The 25,961-nt window shown below is 40.1% G+C and overlaps 1 protein-coding gene across 1 annotated transcript in view; it reads right to left on the bottom strand.

Annotated features, from left to right (window-relative positions):
- cspg4 (chondroitin sulfate proteoglycan 4) overlaps positions 1-25,961 on the bottom strand; it is a 138,604-nt gene that overhangs the window by 30,270 nt on the left and 82,373 nt on the right. Inside the window, exons 2-5 of the mRNA XM_033968304.2 lie at positions 11,503-11,666; positions 6,074-9,637; positions 2,819-3,007; positions 1,306-1,584 (exon numbers count right to left, since the gene is read on the bottom strand). Coding sequence (XP_033824195.1) covers positions 1,306-1,584; positions 2,819-3,007; positions 6,074-9,637; positions 11,503-11,666 — 4,196 coding nt within the window. The remainder of the gene's footprint in view (positions 1-1,305; positions 1,585-2,818; positions 3,008-6,073; positions 9,638-11,502; positions 11,667-25,961) is intronic.

The raw sequence follows: 25,961 nt of genomic DNA, 5'->3' as shown, positions 1-25,961 counted from the left end.
TCCTTTCGGTCATTACCCAAAGCTCATGACCATAGGTGAGGGTAGGAACGTAGATTGACCGGTAAATCGAGAGCTTCGCCTTCCGGCTCAGCTCCTTCTTTACCACAATTATCATTATTTAAGTTCAAATTTTATCAAATCTACAATTCGGACATCTCCAAAGAGTCAAGCATGAAGCACACCCTCCACCATAAAAGTTGCATAATGCCTCTTTAATTGTACACTCCTTTTTAAATCACTTTTTTTTTATTTCTTGCCAGCACTGGAAAACAGGAACTTTTCCCAAGAACACCAAAAATTGTAAAGTATTCCCACTCAAATTGAGCTAAAATGCTATTATTATTATTATTTAAGACAAAAAAAATAATTATTAAGCTCAAATAATATTAAACTGCCAATGTAGTTCAAATTTGTCAGTCTTTCCCAGTCAAAGGGGTTTATCTTGGAGGCAATAGACTATAAGACTGTATTTTGGTAACAGCGGCTTTGGAAAAACACATGGGAGTGATTGGAACATGGGGTCAAATAAATACTTTAACATTTTATTATCGGGTCTGATTTAAGGCTTTTTTGTTTATAGCTCTGGACAGAGAAAGAGTATTTCCTATGCATCGCCTTCAAAAGTAAAGATCCTAGGACAGTCCCAGCTATATCTGAAATGATGTATGGTGCATTGTGATTAAAGTAAAGATGATAGAAATAATAAATACGAAATATATATATTTTTGAAACTGATCAGTCCAATATTGACTGAAAACAAGTGTCAGATCAGGGCAGGAGCAAGTGTTTCCTATAGATTACACTGTATTTAGCCAAAAGATAAACCTGATCATTTCTATTAGTGACCCGACCCAAGAACTCACTGTACTGCAAAAGAATCTGCATTTTATCAATATGAATCTAGCAAGTACAGACTATTAACTGTATTTCTTACACAGAGGGATATCAGTCTGGTCACCCCGCCCTTCACCGCGTCTGCAGCCAGGCTCAAACATGGGCGTCCAATCAGATTTGTTTACTTCAGTGATGCATGTGAAACGAAGAACCTCATTGGTCATCTCTCATTTTGAACTCCATCTAATACATCTCGCCTCATATCCCTTTCTTTTATCCTCATAGGCGGACAAATTTGTTTTGATACAGATGAACCATGCGTGTCCCTCATTGGCTAATCCACCTGTCAATCACGCACATCTGAACTCGGACAGATTCAACAGTTACCAAACTCTTCGACCGGAGAAATTGACCCCAGGCAAAGTTTTCACATTTTAGTATCATGGCTACACTTATATAATTAGTACATACCTCGTTCCATGTGAAATACGGGACTTCTTCTCCTTGGACCTGTGACCGCAGCTCTCCGTGCTGAGGAGGCTCGTCCACCACAAAGTCCAGATTGGCCAGAACGTAGAAGGGGTGGGAGATGTTGACCACGCTGGAGTCTATGATCCGGCTAAGGCCCTCCTTCACCGTGATGTTGAGTGAATGCACAGGGATGAATCTGGGGACGATATTCACCAGGATCTGCAGCTCCTCCACCGCAGTGAAACCATTACTCACGTGCACCGTAAAGATGTCTTCTCCCTGTAGGATAAAAACGTGGACTTAAAGAAGGCATAGATAATAAAGTGTGAAGTTAAGACAAGGCTGAAAGGTTAAGTGGATGACAAATGTTATGGATGTGTCATGGATCTATAATAAGACCCGGAGAAGTTGCTCCCTCTGTCTTGATGCCAGCGCTCCACCGTAGAAGGAAGTCTCCCATAGAGCGCAATGTATTTATGTGTGCCCGTGTTCGGCTGACGGGGCATCCATAGCTTTCACAAAGGTCAGGTTTTGTAGGGATTCTTCTTATATTCACAACATGAAGTCTTTAAATATTTTTATATCTCAAATTGATGAAATGTTAGCTTTGTAAGATTTAGCCTAGCCTTGCTCTGAGCCCACGCTAGCTCCATTGCTGTCCTTGCGCTCACTGGTCAGAAGCAGAGGTGGAAGGTAACGAAGTACAAGTAATAAAGTACTGTCCTTAAGCCACACTGCCTGGCCAAAAAAAAAGTCACCACCTGGATTTAACTAAACAAATATGTACGAGCCTCCTGCAGTTGGTCAGGTCTAGGTTCAGCAGAATGAGGTCAGCTGACACCTGAATATACTGAATGACCAGGTTATTCCACAAATGGATTTTTTCTTCCCTGATGGCACGGGCATATTCCAAAATGACAATGACAGGATTCATCGGCTCAAATTGTGACAGAGTGGTTCAGGAGCATGAGACATCATTTTCACACATAGATTGTCCACCACAGAGTCCAGACCTTAACCCCACTGAGAATCTTTGGGATGTGCTGGAGAAGCTTTGTGCAACGTCAGACTCGACCATCATCAATGCAACATCTTGGTGAAAAATTAATGCAACACTGGATGGAAGAAGAAGATTATCTAACGTGTGCCGTAATCAAAGCTAAAGACGGTCCAATAAAATATTAGAGTGTGTGACTTTTTTTTTTGGTGGTGACTTTTTTTTTTGGGCCAAGCAGTGTATCTGTACTTTCTACTCCACTACATTTCTAATTGTACTGGACATATGATTGGAGTTGTTATTTTTACTGTGTTCGTGGTAACATCCTGACTAGAGTTTTCGAGTTCAAGCTTCGGCATTGAGCAAACAAAAAGAAATATACAAAATTCGTATACTTGTTAAAGGGGAAAATGGGAATGTTCAAACCAATGGCGTCTTGAATGTGAGAGAACACACCAGAATAAAACTTTGGTGGCGTTTAAATGACAATAAGTAGGAGCCACTCTGAGCACCGACCTGTATATAAGCAGACACATAGAGGATCTGTCCCTGGTCGATGTCGCTCTGAGTGAAAGAGTGGATGTAGTCGAGCATTGGGGACTCGGATCCGTCTGAGCTGTTGGTCATTTTCACCACGTGTCCCAGACGAGGAGGCTCTTTCACTGTGAACACCATGTCTGAGGGGAGGATGTCAGCCTGCTCCACCTACAAACAACACAATCAGAGGGTGAGACGTTTGATAGAATACATTTGCTCAGTGACAGCAATTTTCAGTAACAACAACTACTTTTAATTGTCCTAATAAAGCATGAATGAAGATTTGATTCAAAATGCTCAAACAGTTTATTAAGATTGATTCCATTTTAGTAACTTAATCTATACTCTGACTCCTAACCTAATCCCTTAAAGAACACATATTCATTCGTGTGGCTTTAAATAGCTTTTAAACATGCACCTTGGAAGAAGTATTTCAACATTTTCTAGCCATGCATTTGTTGTGAGTATAATTTGATGGTAGAATAAGTCTGGTGATGGTTTATGGACTTAAAAACTGAGCAGGAGAAGTCCGGAGATTTATCTGTGACGCAACTAAACTGGCAAAATCCCAACAGAGGCAGATTAAGTGTCTTGCCGAAGGACACCATAACTGTGGGAGCTAGAATTGCACCACTAATTGATCTGACCACTCTACCATGTTTATGTCAAGAGGGATTTGAACTAACAACCTTCGAATCAGCTACTGCCATAACATTAATCTGTGGAAGGTATTAAAAGAGACAGGCCTATGATATTTGTAGTGTAGTTGCTGGTAGTCAGGGCTTAAATAAAATTGATCAGGAGAGTTTCTATAGAAGTCACTGCAAATTCCACCTGGTCAAAGCAGCTTTATAACTACGGCATATATTATACATTCTTGTGGCTTTAATTCCCATTTAAACATGCGTTTGATCACCTTGGGATAAGTATTTCATAATTTCACTACTTAAAATATTGTCTGCAAAGTCTAAAAAGTAAACAGTTGAAGTCCTTTCTCACTGTGAATGCTATGCTAAGCCATTCATTTGTTGTGAACACAATTTCACTGTATAATTAGTCCGGTCATGGTTTAAGGGCTTAAACACTGCACAGGAAAAGTCTAGATTTGATGCAACAATCCAGTCAAAATGTGATTAGAACTTTTTAGAGTGCTCAGGGAAGTCACTGAATTAATCAAAATATAACTCAAGGTATTTTTTGATGAGGGTACAAAATTATAACATGGTTAAAAGCTCAAACGTCAATTTTGCACAATATGTGTCCTTTAAATAAGTACGGTAGTTACTGCACTTAAATAATTCCTATTAAACAGTGTGCGCATTATGTACTAAATCTTCATTCAGGCTGATTCAAGTGTAGTTATTTGTGACAATTTTAACTTTATCTTATTATTTATTTAAAATTTCTTCTTAACAGATTCATATCCAGAACATGGTAGTTTAAATATTGCATATTTTGAAGCAAAAACATTGCAATTACAGGTAAACTATACACCGGTATCAATCCATCATATCAAAATATCATGGAAAATTGTCACATTTTTAGCACTTTTCCACCTTCAAGGCTCTCAAAGGAACATCAAGGAACCACTCCCCCATTCACACACATTCATACATCAGTGTACACAGACGGTGGGTAAGTGTATTACCCAAGGACACAACAACAGCATTCACCTCCAGCCTGTGGGCCAGTGGATCTGACTGCTCTACCAATGCTGAGCTACTGCCGCCCAGAATAAAGTTACAGAAGAGCAGCAGCAAAAATAGGTCAAATTAAATCAATAAATCCATTCACTTTCATCATAATTAAACATGATTCATATTTTTTATTATTATGAATTTATTTGGGCTTTTCTTTGTAGTACTTTTCTACCGTCCTGGCTCTCCTCAAAGAGTGCCTGTCTATCACGCATCCATGTACGCAGACACTAAAGGCAAGGACAGTTATGTGTCTTGCCCAAGGACACAACCCCCCCCCCCCCCCAAAAAAAAAAAACATACTCATCTGGGAATTGCACCAAAAACCTGATAACCTAATAACTATTGTGTTTAAAGCTTAATGAGCGGAAGGTGAATAACATTGTAGACAGGCGCTTTACTTTTACACACTCCTCTATCTGCTTCTACTTATATAATGGCAGGCATGGACTTTATTGGGTAAATATAAAGCTTTCTTACTCATCACTTTAAATGTCAAGCTATACGCAGAATATATATGCAATGTGTTATTAATGAGTCCACTATCTAAACACCATTAATTGCTTTTACAGTGAAGTTCAGTCTTATAAGTGACATACAGGAAGTCCTCCAGGGGATTCGTACCGCTCTGCTCCTCGTAATAGACTATCATTTAGAACATAAACTAGATTATAAGCAGAGCCAGAGCAGTCACTTTTTAGCACTTCCTTCATGTGGCGCACTGTGCATTATAGACTGGCTTATACAATAGGTTTAGATGCTGCAGTGAGTCATGGGAAAGTGTTTGTTTGAGAAGAAAAAGTAAACTTAAAAGTAGAGGCGATAAATCTTTGTGCCAATAATAACAAACATATTGTTTATAAAAAAGAGAAATGCTTATGCCGAGCAACAACAGCAGCATTGACCTAAAGCTGTTTATCAGACATACACATTCATTTTGGTCTCAAATGATTCTCGGATTTCCTTACTGTAAAACAGAGAAATCTTGACAAGCCAATTTAAAGGTACAATATGGAGCTTTCTGAATGTGGCACATGACCTGCATGATTTCATGGAAATTGTTAAAAGTTAGTTAAAACTAACTAACTATTTCTTTGGCTAAAAAATTATGTACTTTGGCTTTAAAGGACATAAAATAATGCGTGAGGGGTTTGTCTGTTGCATTTATTTAGTGATATCTTTCCATGAGCATTAGCTCACTCCAGATTCATATGAACCAGTCTGAATTAAGTTCTACACATCAATATGGGATGGCTCTCGCTTAAAGCAATTGGAAGCCACAGAACGTCATGACGATTGTTTGAATCTGATTGATCGAAGTGCAAAAACAGAGGAACAAGCTGAAAAATGTAACTTTTGTTACATCCAATTGAGAAAAGCACATCTGCCCTATCCACAAATGCACAAATATCTTGCATATCTTCTGCACATTTTTCACATGTGGCTTGAAAAGTTACAATGTGCCTTTATATGGGGTCACTAACATTGTTACACACAATAACCAACCAACATTGAATCCACTGTGAGTAAAGCTTACCTTGAGGTGATCTTGGTTGATGACGGTGTGCTCGCCTTCATAGGAGATAATCACCTCGTTTTTGACCACCTGTGGCTCTGACCTGTATCCCTGCTTGAAGATTTTAATTTTGAAAGTTCCCACCTCTGCTCTCTCCTCTGCTTGGACTACGAAGCTAAATGAATCTTTGGACTGTAGACTTTCGTAATTATGTTCATACGAAACAACGCCTTTCTTCAAGTCTTCCTGTGTAAATTCAGAAGCTTCAATTCCACTAACAATTATTCTACCTTCTTGAGGAGCTGCAGTGATCCTGAATGTGATTTCACTATCGTCTGTAATGTCCAAATTGGTTTCCGCACTCAGTAATGTCGTGTTAAGTGTTTTGGTTGCACCGTGATCAATAACTATCATAGTATTGTTGACAAGCCGTAGGTAAGGATCTCCTGCTTGGATTTGGAGGATTGCTGTAGTCTTGTGGAAGCCATCGGACACTTGAAGGGAAAATCGTTCTTGGTCTGCTCCATGGTGTAGGAATAACACTTTTTTGTCTCTCAAATCGGCTTGTGTGAACCGGAAAAGTGGCTGCGAAGGGTTAGTCGATGAAACAATATTGCCAGATAGGATACCTTCACGTGCGTAGACAATTTGGGAGTCGTTAAAACCAGAATCGTCGTCCTTAAATTGAATTACATCTGTTGTTAGCAGACGCTGCCCATGACGAACCACATTCAAAACTTCATCGACCACTCTTACAGGGATGTGCTCATTTTTGGTCTGAATTGTAATCCTAAAGACACCCCTAATCGTTTCTTGATCGTAGGAGCCTTGCGCTTCCTGGTCAAATGCGGAAAACTGAAACTCGTCACTTGTCGTCTTCGATCCATCGTGTTTGTAAACCAACCTATCAAGCTCCAGATCTTCATTGCTGAAAATCCGAATTGCTCCTTCGAATCTCGGCATTCCTGATGGTGCATTTCTTATAATCCGACCATGCTTTGGCCCTTGGGTAATTTGGTAAACAAAATCTCCCATATCAGGCGTGTGCACCCAAAGATGATTTTTGCTGATGGTTTCCTCCCCACCTTGAAGCACTGTTAACATTTCATTGGTCAAAACGGGAGCATCGGCAGTTGGGATGATGTTAATTGGATACGTATACAACGGCGAGTATTGATCTTTAAATACAACTCTGAATTGAAATGAATCTGTATTGTCCACAGCTCCTTGCACACGCACTTTGTAGCTTAGCGTAGTGTCTAAAATGTCCTGTTGAGTGAAAATATCTCCTTCGGCTAATTGCGTATCCAATAGCTGCAGCACACCTCTTATTGGAGGCGTAACCAAAATGTATTTTAACATTTCTGGATTAGTATCTTGATCTACAACCTCTGCGAAAAGTTGTGCTTGCTTGATCAGTTTCATCTCCCCTCCATAGACTTCAAGTGGCACTAAAGTGGATACTTTAACTTTAGCTGGTGCTATTTTTACTATAAAAGTATTATTCCAAAGAGTATACTGTCCCAAATGGGCGTTGAATTGTATCCTTTCTACAACAATGTCTTCCTGGTCGGTTGAATCTGTGCTAAAATATTTCAGTCGTTCTTCTTCAAGATCGGACCGGTAGAAGCTTGAAACTTCCTTGTAAACGCCATAATCTGTCACAATAAATAATTTACCGTAAAGCAATGGTTGGGTAACGTTAAATAGAATATCTCCACCGCGAGGATTGGACAGCATAACTAAATGTAATCCTATAGATGCATTTTCTCCTTGGGTTAAACGCAGCACGGCATTAGCTAAAATGGTAATATGTGCAGGGGTAGCCACGAGATTGAAAGTAGTAGAATGACTTTCGAATTGCCCATCTGATACTTCTAACGTAAGTTCACCATCAGTGTCTCCTCCCTTGTGCACAAAGTAGATTTTTCCATCTTGTAAGTCTCTACAAGTGAATTCTGTGATTGGGTTGCCAGGTTGTTTGTCATTTTCGAGGTAACCGACTTCGAACGGAGGCTCTGATGTCACTGTTACCACAAACGTGTCGCAACGGGTGTCAGATTCCAAGATTTTCATAAGATTCGGGCTCAATCGCGTTCTTCCCTTTTCCGTGATGGCAATTTCCCCTCCTCTAAGCTGTGGAATATCATTGACAGGGATAACTTCAACAGGTAGTATATAACGTTGAGGTGACTTTAGACACTCTGGTAAGTTGTCAATACCTTGCGCGACTACTTCGATTTGGATTTGATCAGGGTGCCTTTCGTTGTTTTGTATGCCATCATGCATGTACTTAATCTTCTTATCAACCAAATCTTGCAAGGTGAATTTTTTAAAGCGCCTATTATTCGTATTGATATCAACCAGCCCGTAGAAGGGATCACTTTTTAGCGTAACAGTTATTTGAGAGTTTTGCATGCCCGCGCTGCCAAGGTCAAAAGTTGGGAGTAGGTTTTTTATACCAATTAAAACATCTCCTTCTTCCGGGACAAGTAGCGGTGTGATGTCGAGTAGTTTAGTCACGTTTTTGAAAACATCTGGAGTGTCTTTATTCGGGAAGCAGTGTTGTTCAGATAACTCGATTTCGTCATAGCCAATAAAAACAGGAGGGGCAGTTGTCGCTCCATCTCCATCGTAATAACTAGAGTAATCGTAGTCATCCCCTTCGCATTTCACATGTATATCTTTGGTCACCAGTGCATCCTGCAGGCTTCTGTCCTTATTGTTGACTTTGACTTCCCCCAAGCAACCTATGAATGATTCAGCAGTTATCTCATCCTCTGCTCGGCTCAACGATCCGCTGTCACGAAATACCTCTTTCATTTTCTCTTGAATTCCTCCCAGATAAAGATTACCAACCAAATCCAGTTTTTGGGAAGAATCAAGCGGAAGGGATGCAATTTGGCTATCGACATGAACTTCAAATGAGTTTTCCCCCAATATAATTTTAACCCTGTGCCATTGGTCATCATCTACTTGGACAAGCGTATTGTCAATTACTTCCATACCGCTACCAACATCAATCACGCCTTTTAGAAACCCCCCCATAACTCCTACCGCGATAAAGTCACTGTCTAAACCAGGGTGGAACACTAGTAACGCATCTTCAATTGTCGTTTTCATTAGAAACTCCAACGTCCTTGTTCCTCCGGTTGCTTTGCTCCAAGTTGAGAAAGATATGAATGATTGCGGTGTGCTAAAACTGGTTGTCTCGCCATCCGCTGCCTCAAACTCGCCACTGCAGGACTCCTTAGTATCGTGGCACTCTTTGAATGCGTTGCTGAGGATGTCAAACTGATGTGATTTGAATGTGACGTCGGACATGCATCCACGGAAAGGCGGGATGGCGTTGCTGAGGTAGGAAGCATCCAGGTTTCCGGTGCCTCCGAGCCAAACCCCGACGTCGATGTTCAGTTCCTCCCCGTCGGTGGATACAGGGACATAGGTGGAAAAGCTGTCGTCTATGGTCATGGTGAGGGTGTCTTCGGTCAGGCTGAGGAAGATCTTATGGTCCAGGAGGTTGTTGAGCTGCACCCCAGAGGACGAAGACAGGGTGACCTCCCCAGCACCCAAGTTCATCCGGGCCTAAGAGGAAAGAAAAACATGAATTCAGTTGACAATAGAGCTGCAACTAATGATTATTTAGTCATTTTTGGATTTGGTTGGACTAGCCAAACCATTATTTCTGGTGTTTTTCAGATTTTGTTTACATTATGAACCAAATAAATGTTGAAATATGGTAACTGGAGGCTTCTAAATAGAGAATACTCACTTATTCTGATGTTACTACTACTACTACCTGCTTGTCTCCCGTTAATTATTGGTTTGCCAGGAATGTTCCACAGTATGGTATTAAACTTGTCTCTCTTTGGAGTCAGATTAGTGGATATGGGAGCCTGTCCATATTAAGAATGTGTGTTCTCAAGGTATTTTAGCAACAAAAATGTGTTACTAATTGAATAAATAATAGATAGGATGTTCAAAGCCAAAGTTTAGAACATTCCAGGAAAAGCCACAATATCTCACTGGAGACAAGAAAGTGGCAGACTGTCCACCAGAAAATGTATACAGTGTACTTTTAAATGTACTTTTACTATTCCTACGACAACTACTATACTATACTAAATGACTTACTTTGATGCTACATTTTTTCCCTCCTAATTTAAAACATATTTGAGTGATTACTTAAAAGATCCTTATTTACACAGCTGGTGATTACATGTAATTAACCACCATCAAAACAACACACAACTAATCAATGTACCTGGCTCATTAGTGTTATGTAAAAATTTGATTAATTAACATTAGCTCCAAATTAGCATATATATTAACCCTTTGATTCAATAGCCTGCCATACACACAAGGAAGTGAGTCCATTTTAATTTCCTGTGCCCACATATTCTTCTATGACTCCAAGGGATTTTCATTTCAGTATTGCATGTTAACAGTAGCAGCGCAGTTCAAATAGTATTACTGTTATTGCTATATCTGAGAACTTTCATATGGTTATTGAATTGAATAAAGGTAAAAAAAAAATTTTTTTAAATGAAGCGGTCATTTTCAAGAAGAGGTAAGTGCCGTTTAAAAAAAACTCATTGGAAGCTTGCAGTTTACTCTTTGTGCAGCAATTTTTTCAAAAGTCAAATGTATTTTACTGCTATTGAAATAATCCATAGACTGTATAAAGAGATGGACTAAGTGAGTGTGACGTCGCCCACAGCGTTTAGCTCCAGTCAAATGAAGCTCATCGAGGCTAGCAGGTACACGGGCGAATTTGGAGCCGAGTTTCGAATATCATAGCAACCAAAAAGCCAATCGTGAGCCAGGCTGTTGAAGGTAACGCCCCTTCTCACCTGCACCACTAGTGGGAGCAACCTCGGGCAAAGAAGACACTTGATTTGTCTGTTATTAATGTTCATATCTTGATTTACGGACAAAATTGCGAAATAAAAATACCAGGAGCATATAGAGCGGGTCAATATGAAGATTTTAAAACCATAAATGACGAGCCTGACAGCAGCATTTACAGACAGAGGAGTGACGGTTTTTCAATGTAAAGTGAATTGGAGTCGACTGAGCTTGAAGTGCGCCCATGCTCACTTCCTATTTGATTAGCTATGTCCATCTATATGTACAGTCTATGATTAAATCCCGCCATGATAAAATCTGCTAGATATTATTTTCATTGGAAATATCTGTAGAAGAAAATAGTTTTTGGCAATTTTTCAAAATGGACATAAATGTTTTTGCTATTAAACATTTCAGATGTTTCCAACAAGCTCTTTAGATATCATTGGTTTAGCACACCATGTAACCTTTGTGGTGGAGCGTCTTGCACCTAGTTTCCACAGTACAACATTCGATTTCTAACTAAAATAATAAATAAATAATACCTTTAATCTCCACTATAGTAATTCAAATTATACTGAAGTTTATACTGAAGTACGCACCTGCACTTTGCCGTTCTGTAACTCGAGGAACAGGTAGTCGTCGGTCCCAGCGGCGAGAAGTAGAAGACCACTCCTCCTGCTCGTCTTCATCACCAGAGACAACTCAAACGTGGAGATGTCCTGGAACGGTTTCTGGACGCAGTAACTGTCCCCAAAGTACGACACTGAAAACACAAACAAATAAATTATAAGTTGGGCTAAAATGCAGTAATATTTATTTGTACACAGGTAAAAATACGGCTATTTCGATAGTATTAGAAAAATATTTGAAAGTACACATTCCTCTTTGGTTCCACTACTTATCAAAATAGTTGTTTTTTCTTTTTTTTTTTTTTTTTTTTCGAAATTGCTTCAAAAAGTGATGCCATTACTCAAGTCCAAAGATGTGATTGTTGTCAGTTGAAAATACTTAATCTGTCCTGTATTATATTATAAAGAGCTCTGCCGTCCATTCGAAATTCGAAGATTGTGAATGAAACCTATTGCCATTCATGGAAAAAAAATGTGCACCATTGCCATAGTAGGGAACAATTCAATCTCAGTCTTTATAATGGTCAAAAGTCCTCAAAATGGAGCCTACAAAACAAAAAATGCACATGAATAGACCCAAAATATGGTAAATAATCTTGCTGCTGTGTTCTCTAATGCGCTTCGAGGTTATATCGTATATTTGATGTACATGATTATATTAATACATGACCAGAGATCTGCAAACTGAATCGCCCTTTTGGGATTAATAAAATTGTTGATTGCCTGAAAAAAGTATGCTCGCTTTACCGCCTGTATATTTTAATATGAAACCAATTAGACTGCTATTTCTCCATTCTCAGGGGGAGACGCTGGCTTGGGGCACACTCTAATACCAGGATCCCTCAGCTGCTCCGGGCCAAAGACACTCTGTTTGAGCCTCAAAGGACTGCCTCACTAAGCCATCCGTCATTACCCCCGCAGAGGCTTTCCGGGCACCAACACACCGGGAATGTCGGATTTCCCAGGCTCTAGTTGGCTCCTCATTTGCCGCGATATGCTAATTTAGCCACCTGCCTCGGCCCGCGCGCTCTCCGAGGCCCTCCGCAAAATGTAAAACACCGAGGAAGTCAATTATTTCCTTGTGCACATCCTCTGAAATTAGACTGGATCACAGCCAAAGACGTGGCCGTTTCCGAAGCGGGGTTTCTGCTAAGAGCGATGAGAAAGAGGGCTCTGCGTTAGTGAAGCAGTGAGCTGTGGGGAGTTTGAGAGACCCCCAAGTCACTGCTGTATCACGGAGACAATCCACGGCTCTCAGAATTATAAAAATTAAGGACCCTTGCCATAGCGATTAACGATTTTAACCTAAACATATCTTTTAAATAGATCTCAAAGGATAAAGCTAACTTGAGGCACTTCACCGTCTGATCTCTGTCACTCAACTTAGCCCTAATCTGAGACATGTTTCAACACAATCTACATACTGAACGCTCATGAAAATGTGTTGTTTAAATCCATTTTGTATTTTTTCTTGAGTTTTCAGACAATCTCAAAAACGTATCAGGGTGTGCTCGCTAATGTGTGCATTCTGTCGCCAAGGTAACCCACACTCGCACTACGTAAGCGGAGGGACGGCCCACCTCCTTACTCCGTGTTATTGCGTTGACTGAAATCTTTCACGGTGAGGCATTAAACTTATCTATCACCTCAGAGATACAAGTCACCGCACAAGTTACAAGTCAGGTCTGTGGAGAGAAGGTTCCACTCACAGTAATAGTGTTTTAAACCGCCTGTAGATGAGTAAATGCAAAGTAGCTGAACTGAACACCGGGGAACATTCCAGTCAAAGAGATGCCACCTCCATGGATACAGCTGGTCAGACCACACGTCAAAAAAGTTACGTAGTGCAGCTTTAACTATGACAACCCTAACACAATGGCTCTGAGTTCCCTGGACGCAAACAGCAGAGGTGAAATATTATAATTTCAAGGGCTCACTCACACGTTGACAGAAAAGTTTGAGCGTTTAAGTGCGATTTGATTTGAACACTTCTTACAGGATATTGTTTATATATCTATTACAGTGTCTAAACTGAAACAGACATCCCAGTAGCCTCTCTGCTGGTGGTCCGCATGTCCCCTCACCCCCCGCTTTCCCCTCTCTCGTTCCCTCACTCTCTCACTCCATTTAAAAACAAGAGGCCAAACATCCACATACCAAACTATAAATGGACACTTCCATCCAACCAAAGGACATCTCGTGCGGCTTTGTATTAGGGTGATGAATAAATAAATAAATACACTGAAACGTATTTATACTTAAACTAATTGCATCCTGCGTCATTGTTAATTAAGGGAAGACATCTTTAAATATTTATTCATTTTAACCCCCATAGAGATCAAACTGGACAGGAAGTAGTGATGCTAACAGTGAGATTGCCGTTCTTGTCGATTCTCAGTGACCAGGGTATAAATTACTCAAAAAAACCCAAATCAAAACGTGAAATTATGCATTCTTCATGTGCACGCGCTTAGGTCAAGTTTATAGCATTTAAAATCCATATCTTACATACAGTTCCTTTAATGTCACTGGCATATTTCACACCGTAAGTCTTTACTTTGTGTGGTCTCGTCTTCCTCTCTCATATCTCCCTTTCCCTCTCTCCACCCACTTCAAAAAGCCCAGATAATCATTTGGATGTCAGCGCAGATGAAGGCAGAGCTTCTTATTGTTCTGCCAGCACTTATGTGACTTCACTTTGAGGCATTTGGCTTTGGGATCCAGGACCACGGCGTCGTAAACAATGGGATTTCGTGCACTCAGCGGTACACAGCCGGGTTTCCTGAAGCCAGACAAATGCCAGCGTGACGGTACGAGTTCTGACAGAGCACAAAACACAAGCAGACATGTTTGTTTCATAAGCAAATAAAGTCAATCTAACTCAAAACACAAAACTACTGCATGTACGGAATCATTATGTAACAGTCATGGTTTAAGTATGGAAGGTGAAGATATGAGACGCAACCAGGACGAGTTACAGGTCAGAGCTGTGAAGAGGGGAAGAGGCGACCCCCCCCCCCCCCCCCCCCCCCTTCCTCACAGTAAAAATACATGCTTTTCAAGGTATTTCTTAGCAAATACTAGTCTAATTTATGACTAATTTATGACTAAATTTAATCATGGAAAGGGTCATAGTTGAAGTAAGATGCAACATTTCACTTATATTATACTTTTGGGCACTGCTTTTGTGTCCTTGGGCAAGACACTTTACGCAGCAGCTGTAGTGAGCATAGTATGTATGAATGCCAGTCCAATGAAGTAGTAGTAAATGTACTTCAAAGGTACAAAACGTGATTTTTCTGGTGAAGGGTGCGCTACTTGTTTGTCTCCATGGAGATGTTATAGCTTTGTCTGGAACGTTCCAAAGTATCTATCTCCATGGAGACAAGCAGGCGATTCCACCAGGTCAAGTTACAGTTCAGGTCTGTGGAGAGGTGACTGTGGAGAATTCTTGTACAAAGTGTTGTTTTCTTTTTGCTTTTTTGCAGTAAACAGTAATGTAATACTGTAAGACTGGTTTCGCACCAAAAATCAAAATAAACTTACGGATGGTAGCTTTAAATTAGTGTTTTTGTTTATTTTTTTTTAAAGCATTCAAGTAAAACGTCTAATTGACTGAAATCTGCAGCTCAATTTGAAAAACTAAGTGAGCCACATCTTTTCCTGAAGGTAATCGCACTAACAAAGGATTTAACAATGACTGTAAATCTGGTTTTAGTGAGTTTAAGAGGACAGTGTTGCTAGCACTATTCTGCCCGGGGACTCTACCTCTAGAGACCAGCACATCTCTAATAATACAAGCAACACCACTGTATCCTGCACACTGTACCTGGACCTCCAATTCATTAGTCCCAGCTAAGCCCCACACGGCTCAGAGTCGAATACAGTGTGAGAACGGAGAGCACATTTTCAATTTACAATGGGGCAGGTGCTGTGACTTTGTTCTGCTGTGAACTGGAGCCAGCCTTTTCAGGGTTTGTTTTGGTGCGAGGAGGTTATAGCATCTGCACAAAACAAAAGAACAGTGAAATTGGAAAAATAAAACTTCGGAACAGTCATAATAGTATGAAACTGTCAGTAAAAAGTGTGTAATTCATGTGGGATATTTAAATAAGCAGCAAAGTAAATACTAATGTTAGCACTGAGTAGCGATCCTAGACTGTATATATTAATAGACATGCAGATATATTAACGGATGCGCGTCTGGCTTCATTGATTCTGGTTCCAATTCACTTTCTATTGAAAAACTGTGGCCCCTCTCTCTGTAACTGCTGCTATTAGGCTCGTCCTTTTAGTATTAAAATATTCATATCAATCTGGCTACATTAACTTCAACAACCTTGCTCCGGATTGGCTCTTTGGTTGCTATGATACTCAATGTTGGAAATCCAAATATGGAAACATTGGCCCCTATAAAGCTCTGGGTGACTTCACACTCCCTTTGTCCACTTCTTTATACAGTCTATGGTGACTGTAGTATTAGTTTGGTAGTTAATGTGTTTACTTTTGGCAGTTTTATCTTAATTTGTAACATGTAAAATGATGATAAAAATATGATATATAATTATAATTGTATTCCACTTTTATGTTTACTGTGAGGAGAGAGGAAGAGAGTGAGAGAGAGTGAAGTATTCACCACCCGCTGGCCTCATTGGAGGTGTTATTGAGTTTCCTAGAATGTTTCACAAGCAGGTGACACAACCAGGATAAGTTACATGTCAAATCTGTGAAGAGGCAACTGCGCTCGCATTAAAGTGCATGTTTTTCATGACAGATAAAATGCTAGGTAAGTCTAAAGCCATACTATGGAACATACTTATTTTAATTATCTATTTAAATTAGGACAATGCATAAGTTTATTAATCAATGTGTCTGCATCATAGACTGAAGTGGACTGCGTAAGTGTGACGTCACCACAGTGTTCAGCTCCAGTCAAATGAAGCTCATGGAGGCTAGTGGTTATAGGGCCATATTTGGAATTATGAATGCGAGTAACATAGCAACCAAAGAGCCAATCCAGAGTGAGGCTGTTGAAGATAACCCCCCTTTCCGCTCGCACTGCTGGTTTAACAGAGAGTGGTTGCTCTGCAGTGCTGTCAATCAAACCAATTGCTAATGAGAGCGACCTCGGGTAAAGAAAGCGCCTGATTTATCTGTTATTAATGTTCATATCTTCATTAATGTTGATTGTAAATAATGTCTTGGTGGTTTTTAGATCCTGTAATGTGATGTCATACTTCGCCATGAAATCCAAAGTCAAATCCACAGATGTTGAACCTGATCACTTCTGTTAGTGACTAGACCCAAGAACTCACTGAATTACAACAAAAATCTGCATTTTAACTGCGTTCATTTCAGCTGCCCTCATCTGTATTAAATATTATTGAGCTATAGAATGTTTATGATGTCATCTCAAACCCAGCTCTATCTCAGCCCAGAGAGCATTTCACACAAGCAATAAACAAGATAACACTGCAGAATGGACGTCATTATGTGTCTAATGCCATCTCTGAGAAACACAACAAAACCTCTCCATGTCTTTTAATGCCTCCAGTCTGAAAGAGTGGACTTAAGGACAGCCTGTTCTGCCTGCAGCGCCCCCTCCCTCCGCCTCTACACACTGCGCTCTAGTGTTCATCAGGCGTTTTATGTGCACGGCCCTGGTCTGGTGCCAATGACGACAGCTTCAAGACTGACTGCCTGCTTTTAAATATCGTTAAGTGGAATTATGGTGTTCCCCAAGTGAATGAATGAACCGTTTGTCCGGGTATTTCCCATTTTAGCCATTTTACTTTTGGCAAAATGTTCGGAAAAGTTATGAAAAAGACATAATCTGACCACAAGTACAAAAAGATGTGAGACAGTGAAGTGCAGTCATGTGTCTGTGCAGAGACAGACTCCCTCAGGCTTTTGGCACATCACAGCATTTATGATTATTTTAATATCAGGGGTCACAGAATACTTATAGAAGTATCTAGAAGTAATGTAGAAGTAGTGGCAGTTGTAGTAGTAGCTGTAGTAGCAGTATTAGTAGCAGGTGTAGTAGCAGTTGTAGTAGTAGTAGTGGTAGGAGTTGTAGTAGTAGTAGCAGTAGTAGTAGTTGTTGTAGCAGTTGTAATAGCAGGTGTAGTAGCAGTTGTAGTAGTAGTAGTAGTAGGAGTAGTAGCAGTAGTAGTATTAGTTGTAGTAGTAGTAGTAGTAGTAGTAGTAGTAGTAGTAGTAGCAGCAGCAGCAGCAGTTGTAGTGGCAGCAGTAGTAGTAGTAGTAGTAATAAGAAATGTAAAAGTAATTGTAGTAGCAGTAGTAGTTGTAGTAGTATCTCAAAAGCAATAGTAGTAAGCCTAGTAGTTGTAGTGGTAGTAATCAACTATAAATAACTTGTACTACACTTAATATGATTTCACTACTACTACTACTACTGCTACTGCCTTTCAACAAAGTATTATCACTTCTCACATGTAAACCAACTGTAAGTATTTGTCAAACTAAATGCATTTATATTTAATGAGTTATTTTATATATTTAACTTTTAAAACGGGTGAACTTAATTTTTGAGTTTTATCTATGACACAACTAAACAGGCAAAATGCAAACAGAGCATTTTTGAGGCTCAGATTTTGGATTAGTGGATTAATTAAACAAGCGTGAATTAAGCAAAAATACTACTCCAGCTTTTGATGAGGGGGTAACGATACAAAATTGCATAATATGTGTTTCTTAAGTCAACTTTTTCCTCAAAGTGAAAATACTTCAGAATATAGTAAAAGTATAATATTACTTTCCACCACAGCTTAAAATAATGGTAAACAAAACCCGTCCCAAATACAAATACAGTGGTCATGTACAGTTTTATTTGTTTATTTCATTCTCATCTAGGGGCATATTCCTCCTGTGTTGCCTTGGTAACGGTTTCCCAAATCCAAACACTCGTCTGATTTCTGCGTGTGTGGTTAAACTGTGGTGAGCTTCTCTATAAATACTGCTTCTGTCGGTCATTTGTCTGCTCAGCTGGGCCGTGCCTACTGCAGTCCTACGCCGCTACTGCTGGGAATCATTATGGAGATGTGCAGAGAGAATAGAGACAACTGCAAAGATTAAAATACATTTAGGATATGGCAACACGTGCAGTCATTATCGTGATGAGCAATTAAGACACTCCAGGGGTCGCGGAAACGCTGAGAGGCAAATAGAGCCAAACTAATGTAGAGTATTTTATACATACAGTACTAATTTACAATAGGTTAGACTGTGTGGTGAGATAAATATGGTTTAACAAGCAAATACTATGATCATCAATGTGTTTTCAACCCAAATACTACTGGTAAATGAAATAGCGCTACGCATAAAAGTATTAGATTAGAGATGTACTTACCCATAATGCCACACATGTACAGTATTACATTTAAAAACAAAATGGTTGCCCTCAAAATGAAAGATGTAACTGTAAGGCAGTATAATGTAACTAAATGTAATCAAATCTAATGTGACATAAATAAAACTACTTTTTGACTTGTTATAATAATTATCTCTGTATTTATTACTTATTCAAGTTACAGATATTACATATGTAAAAGTGCACCCACCGACAAAGTCTCAGCCACATTAAATCTAGTTTCACTGCTAACTAGTTTTTTGGTTGTGGCTTTTGTGATCATATTCTGATTTGTTCACAGTTTTCCGTTTAATTCTTGGACAATTTCTTGTTTTTCTTGAAGGCTAACTTTTGCATACTTAGCTCCGTATTTGGTGTCAAAACACACAACATGCTTAACAAAAAACAACACAGCATTAGTTTATGGTCAATGCAGACATTAAAGAAGCATAGATTTAGTTTAAAATGACAGTCACACCTTTTAAGTTACCTTCTCGTGGGCCACATAAAATGACGTGGCACATTTGGCTCATGGGCTTTGAGTTTGACACATGTGTTTTAAAAGAAATCCCTGGTTACAAATGACAAACATTGCCACTTCTTGTGAACCAGTTCGCCTCCATTTTGATAATCCCAGTTTCAAGCCACTCAGATGTTCACACTCATACAAAGACAAAAAATAAAGTGAAAAAAGAGAAAAGGATCTTTTGGGGGCGGGGCTGGAAAGTGATTGACAGCTGTCAGAACATTTTAAGAATTGGGATGCTTATTGATACAAATTTCCATTGATTATAGTAAGTCTATCCACTAGAAACTCATAAAACAAAGTGGAAGCCTGATGTCCACTGCTCCACTATTTTCTGTACGGTATTAAGACTTTTGGATGTCCGTGCTCCTCTAGTTACTTTTAATTATTTGAAATTCTTGTGGCCTCTGCCAAGTCTGAGGTCGGGCATGAAAAGCACTGTGCAATGGTGAACACATGAACTTGTAGTGGAGGCTAACGCTACATGCTACTAACACGTGTAAAAGATTGATTGAGAGCACACACTTGTCATCACTGGTTGGGCGTTCAGATCCACTGACCCACAAGTTGAGGGTGTGATTCCAGCTCCTACAGATGAATGTTGGTGTTGTGTCCTTGGGCAAGACACTTAACCCCTCTCGCCTCCTGTGTCTGTGTACACTGTGTATGAATGTGTGTGAGGGGTTCCTTGATGTAAAGTGCTTTGAGTGCCTTGAAGGTGGAAAAGTGCTATATAAAAATGTGATTATTTACCATTTCAGTCACAGAGTCTTTGATCACATGATGATTTGAAGTGAAATAGTTGGCCCTGTCTCACAGTGAGTCGTACGAGACACAAAACCAAACAGAGAAAAGACGCTTATTCAAAACACATGTTGGTAAAAGTAGAGTGAAAGATGTTTACTTCAGTGTTAACAACAAGAGCAGTTCTCCCAACTACCTTTCTCTCTCTCCCCCTCTCTCTTTCTACCCTCTGTCTCTCACCCCCCTCTTTCTCTCACTCCCCTCTTCCTCTCTTTCTCTTTCTCCCCTCTGTCTCTTTCTCCTCCTCTCTCTTCCTCCCTTCTTTCGCTCTCTCCCGTCCCCCCTTTCCTCTTTCTCTCTTCCCCCTCTATCTTCTCTCTTCCCCCTCTCTTTCTCCTCTCTTTCTCTCTCTCCCCCTCTGTCTTCCTCTCCTCTCGCTTTCTCCCCTCTGTCTCCCTCCCCCCTCTTTTTCGCTCTTCTTTCTCTCTCTCCCGTCTTCCTCTCCTCTGTCTTCCTCCCCTGTCTCTCTCTCTCCCGTTTCTCTCTCTCATCCCTCTTTTTCTCTCCACCCTCTGTCTTCCTCTCCTCCCTTTTTCTCTCCTCTTTCTCTCTCCCCCCTCTGTCTTCCTGTCCTCTCTTTCTCTCCCCCTCTTTCTGTCTCCTCCCTCTATCTTCCTCTCCTCTCTCCTTCTCTCCTCCTCTCTCTGTTCAGGAGTCACCAGGGACACGCTTTTACAACCTTTACGGTCCCATTTATCTGAGCTAACACTGCAGTATTTCACCCTCCCTTTTCAAAATCCCACTTTTTTTACATCTGTGAGCCTTCAGTAGCATTCAGAAGTGTACAATACAACACAAACACACACACACGCACACACACACACCCACACACACACACACACAGCAGGTAGTCTAGTCCAGGCTTATAATTAAAATGATGTCTATCTGAAACACTGTGAGTTATATAAGAGATGAGGGGAGGCGGCCCAAAAGAAAAAAAAAAAAAAAAGACCTTTAGTGTCTGGAAAATGGAACAGGATCATGGACCAGTGCAGAGCCAGGGACGTGGATCGTGTGTGGTGAATATGTTGTGTTTTAAATGTTACGTAAGGCTTTGAACGTAGCGCATTAAACATTTTTTCTCACATTTTGGTACAGGCTGGCATTGTTCAAAACGTATTAATGAGGTAGAGCAATGAGGTTTAGTTAAGTTTTATATCAGGATTGACAAACGTGTAGGTTGCCGGTTTGATTACCGACATTACTGCGTACTCTCTGGGCAAGACGCTGCACTTTGCTATGAGTTTTAGCATATCCATGGGTTTCATAAGTTTCAGACTGTTGCCGTAGCAATTAAGAATTTAAAAGAAAATATTATAGCTGTTGTAGTTGGAAAGGTCAAAGGTCAAAATATTACATAAATTAAAAAAAAAACTAAATCAGACCACTAAACACTATGTAGATTTTTCTAGAGTGTAACATCTCCGTGGAGACAAGCATGTGGCCACGAGAAAAGTTACATAGTGCGCATTTAAATCTTTGTTTCATTCACACACGTTTAACATATAAACCCTCTATACTTGAGCTGAGTTCTTCTCTCAAATAGAAAACACTCTGTTCCACCTTGTGATGTCATCATGTGGTAATACAGGAAGTGCTCCATTGTGTTGTTAAACTCCACACACCTTCACTAGAATCATTTGGATGATTTCACCTCTGGAATTACCAACCTCTACTGAACTAAAGGTAAAAGGAGCTGTTAACTTGAAAACTACCACTTCATGACATCACAAGGTGGAACAGAGCATTTTGAGGTGTAGACAGAGCGTGAAAACAAGCGTGAATGAAGCAAAACACAACTCCAGGTAGGTTTTTGATGAAGTAACAACATTATAAAACTGCTTAAACCTCACATTTAACTTCAGCCCGACTTTAGTTTTAGTTTACCCTGGATTTGGTTTAGTGTCACAAATGAAGACTCATTTTGAAAACCGTTGCATGAGTTGTTTTTGTCCTGCGTTCTTGTTTTCGAGCAGTGTATGAGTATGACATAGGTGGAAAAAGTGACACGTGTGCGCATCTGTTTTCATTTTCTGGCCCCGTGGTTAGATTTGGATCTTGAAGGAAATCAGGAGAGATCAGACAGGTCAAAGGTCACAGGGGAGGATGGAGGAGGAAAAACAGACGCACTTCAGAAGGGCTACGCTCTCTTTGGAGATGTGACCTGTGATGCTGGCACAAATTCTTGAAATATTTACTTAAGTAACTTTTTCAGGAGGGAGTTACACTTTTGATCACAAACATATCACATAATTAGATCACCGTGTTACCGTTTATTGTTTCGAAAAAGCTATAGTCATCGAAAGTAACGCAAAAGTTTAATTAGTTTCAGTTTCATTTTTGGTGCTCCGTCTCTGTGGTGCTCTCTGTTCTGTAAGGGGGCGGGGCGGAGGAGGGAGGAGCTGCGTGGTCGTCGTTACGTACGCTTGTGGGCGGAGCTTTTGACAAGACATATACCTCATATACCTAACCGAAAAGAAGGTAAATAGTAATAGATTTATATAGCGCTTTTCAATTTCAATCAAGAAACCACACACAGATCCATACACCAGCGTACACAGACACCGGGGGCGAAGTGGGTTAAGTGTCTTGCCCAAGGACACAACAACAGCGTTCACCTGTGGGAGCTGGAATCGCATCGCCGACCTTCCGATCAGTAAACAAACGCTCTACCAACTGAGCTACTGTCACCCCAGCTACTGTCGCCGAAGAGGGGTCGAACAGAGGCCACGAGCCCGCGAGATCACTCAAACATGCATGAATTATTCAGTAAACCACTTCAGGCATGTTTTTGATGAGGAACAACGTTTATATGTCAGAAAGCTAAAAAAAAAAAAAAAAAAAAAGTTGATTTAGCAATACCCACAGTTTAAATAGTAGTAGAGTAGTTTTACTGATAACAGAAATGATATAAACGCATTGGAGTTAGATCTTTTCGACTCCTAAAAAGCTTTACATTGCATTATTTATTCACTCCATACTCGGGGCACACACACACACACACACACACACCACACAAAAACACACCACATTCATATAGGAAGTTTTGGCCCTTGTTTACATCATGGTTGCTAGGTTACAGAACTAGAATAACCTCTATGTAAGTCACATATGCTGCCCGTGTCCAATCAGGAAATAAAATGATAAACTTTTTAGTAACATCTTAATCTTAACATGATAATTATGCTAACGATGGTGTGATGAAAAAAGTACTCTGTCATATGTACTTTAAAGCTCCTATTTTACTTTAAGTCATGTTATAATACTGTTACTGCCTCAAAAACAGACCTGGAGTTGTGTTTTGTTTCATTCACATGTATTTCTGTAATCATTTATTATTAGTCTGTCTACATCTCCAAACCTCAAAATGCTCTGTTCCACCTTGTGATGTCACTAAGAGGTAGTTTTCAAATTAACAGCTAAGTTTTACCTTTATTTCAGTAGAGATTGACAATTCTAGGGCTGAAATGATCCAGCTGATTCTAGTGAAGCTGCATGGAGTTTAAAAACACAGTGGAGCACTTCCTGTATCACCACATGATGACATCACAAGGTGGAACATCAGAAAATAGCTTAACATGGGCCCTTTAACAGAGACGACACACCGTTTACTGGCCCTGAAGTCTGAGCTTGTCCATAATGAGTTGGTACTATGATCTCACTTACCTAACAACATCGCAAGACAAACAACCCCATGAAGAGGTGCATTGTGGGTACTTCAGGCTCTGCTGTAGTTTACAACAGCCTTATACAAAGCCTGTCTCTGTCAGCAAGGCCAAAACCACGGAAATCCTGCCAAGGCTCCCTGTGGGTGGGTCGTGTGTTAAAGTTACCCCGTGACATCAGAGGAGGACCCCCCTACACCCCCCCCCCCCCCCCCCCCCCGTCACAACCGCTCACCTACAAACAACTACGAGGTTTTTAAAGGCACTCTACCTGATACTTAGTCTGCGTTTAAAAGAGTAAAAACATATGATGCATTCTTGTGGCTTTAAATCACCTTGGGTCACCTTGGGATAAGTATTTCACATTTTCTAACTCAAAATCATGAAAAAATACTCTAATGAGGCTTTTAAGCGCTGGAGCTCCCTCTGCTGGCACCAAACGAGAACACTATTCACACTTTTTCCTCTGTGCTTTGCTAATAGAGCCGTACAAACTGTCCAAAGATGGTTTTTACAGACTTAAAAACTATCTCTATCTATGACGCGACTAAACAGGCAAATTTGGAACGGAGGAGTTTGGCCGCAGCAGTGCTCAGAAAAGACAATAATAGCCATAATAACTTACACTTTGAATGCACTTTAGCTTCCCTGGGGTAGACCAACGCACACACACGTACACGACTTTCATACTAGGCAACGTGGGTGAAGTGTCTTGCCTAAGGACACAATGACAGAACTTGGTCTGAGAGGGAATCGATCCGCCGACCTTCTGCTACTACTGCTCTAAACACCGAGCCACTGTTGCCCATAAACAAATTTGAATTAAAGTACAAAAATGAAACTCCAGGATTGTTTTTGACACTAAAAAGTGATTAAAATGACAAAAAACATACACTTTATATAATAAGCATTCTTTCAAATTTGAATAATTTTGACCACAATGAGTTCATGAGCACAACAACTAGTATGCTAACCACACTCTTCCTGATTACCGGGCAATAAAACACTTTGTACTTGTAGATGCAGACAGCACACAGCAGACTTATGTTGACCTTAAGAGTTACTTGTACAATACATCTGTGCACATTTAGTTCAGATACTTTAGTTCAGGAACTTTAAGCAGGACCTTTAACCGACGATTGTTTAGAAGTGAAGCGACGACTGTTTCGCCTCAACTGGAGCTATGTTGTTTATAGGAGGCTGAGCACAAGGACGTGTTAGCGTACTCGCGTAATGAATTCCAATGGGTTCACGAGCAGGAAAAGTGAGCACCAAACTGTCACGGGAGAAGACAGGAAGGAACCAAGGACTGTAGTGAAACTCACGTACGGATGCTACGTCTATAAAGTCCAAAATAACACCAAGAAAATTGAAAGAGGTGTTTTCACAAAGGTCAAAACTACAAAGATTTGACTGTTCTTCCTTATAGATTTATTTCATTTTATTTATATTCTGCAACATTTACTTTTTTGGCTTTTACTTTTAAGTTTTACATCTACCAACGTAGAAAAGCCTTTTAGAACCACTTTAAATGTCCATTATGTAACTTTTCTCCTCGTCTCCATAGAGATGTTAGTGCTTTGCCTGAAATGTTCCACAGTATTGCATTAAAACTTATCTATATATAGAAAAGTAAGAATCCATATTTTGAAAGTTATTTTTTGTTCAGAAATCTGATGTTACGTGCCATACTGTGGAACATTCCCGGCAAAGCAATCTCCATATCTCCATGGAAACAAGCAGCCCTCCACCAGTAAAGTTACACACCACGTAGTTTATTGCTCCAAAATACCTTGAAAACCATGCGTTCTAGTGCCCAGTGGAGTCATTTATCTGCTTGTTTCCATGGAGATATATAGGATTAATGCCATACTGTGAGATATTCCAGACAAAGTAATAACATCTCTACCAAGACAAGCACGTAGGAGGGACCTTCCACCAGATAAGTTACATAATGGACCTTTAAAGTAGTTAAAGACATCGCAATAACATCTCCGAGCAGGTGACACGTGAAATGTCCCATAGTGCGTCTTTACTGAAGCACAGAGGTGACAGTGACAGT

The sequence above is a fragment of the Periophthalmus magnuspinnatus genome, chromosome 6 (genome assembly GCF_009829125.3).
Source record: "Periophthalmus magnuspinnatus isolate fPerMag1 chromosome 6, fPerMag1.2.pri, whole genome shotgun sequence".
NCBI lineage: Eukaryota > Metazoa > Chordata > Actinopteri > Gobiiformes > Gobiidae > Periophthalmus > Periophthalmus magnuspinnatus.
The sequence above is the reverse complement of the archived record's forward strand: the minus strand, read 5'-3'. Positions and strand labels throughout refer to the sequence as shown.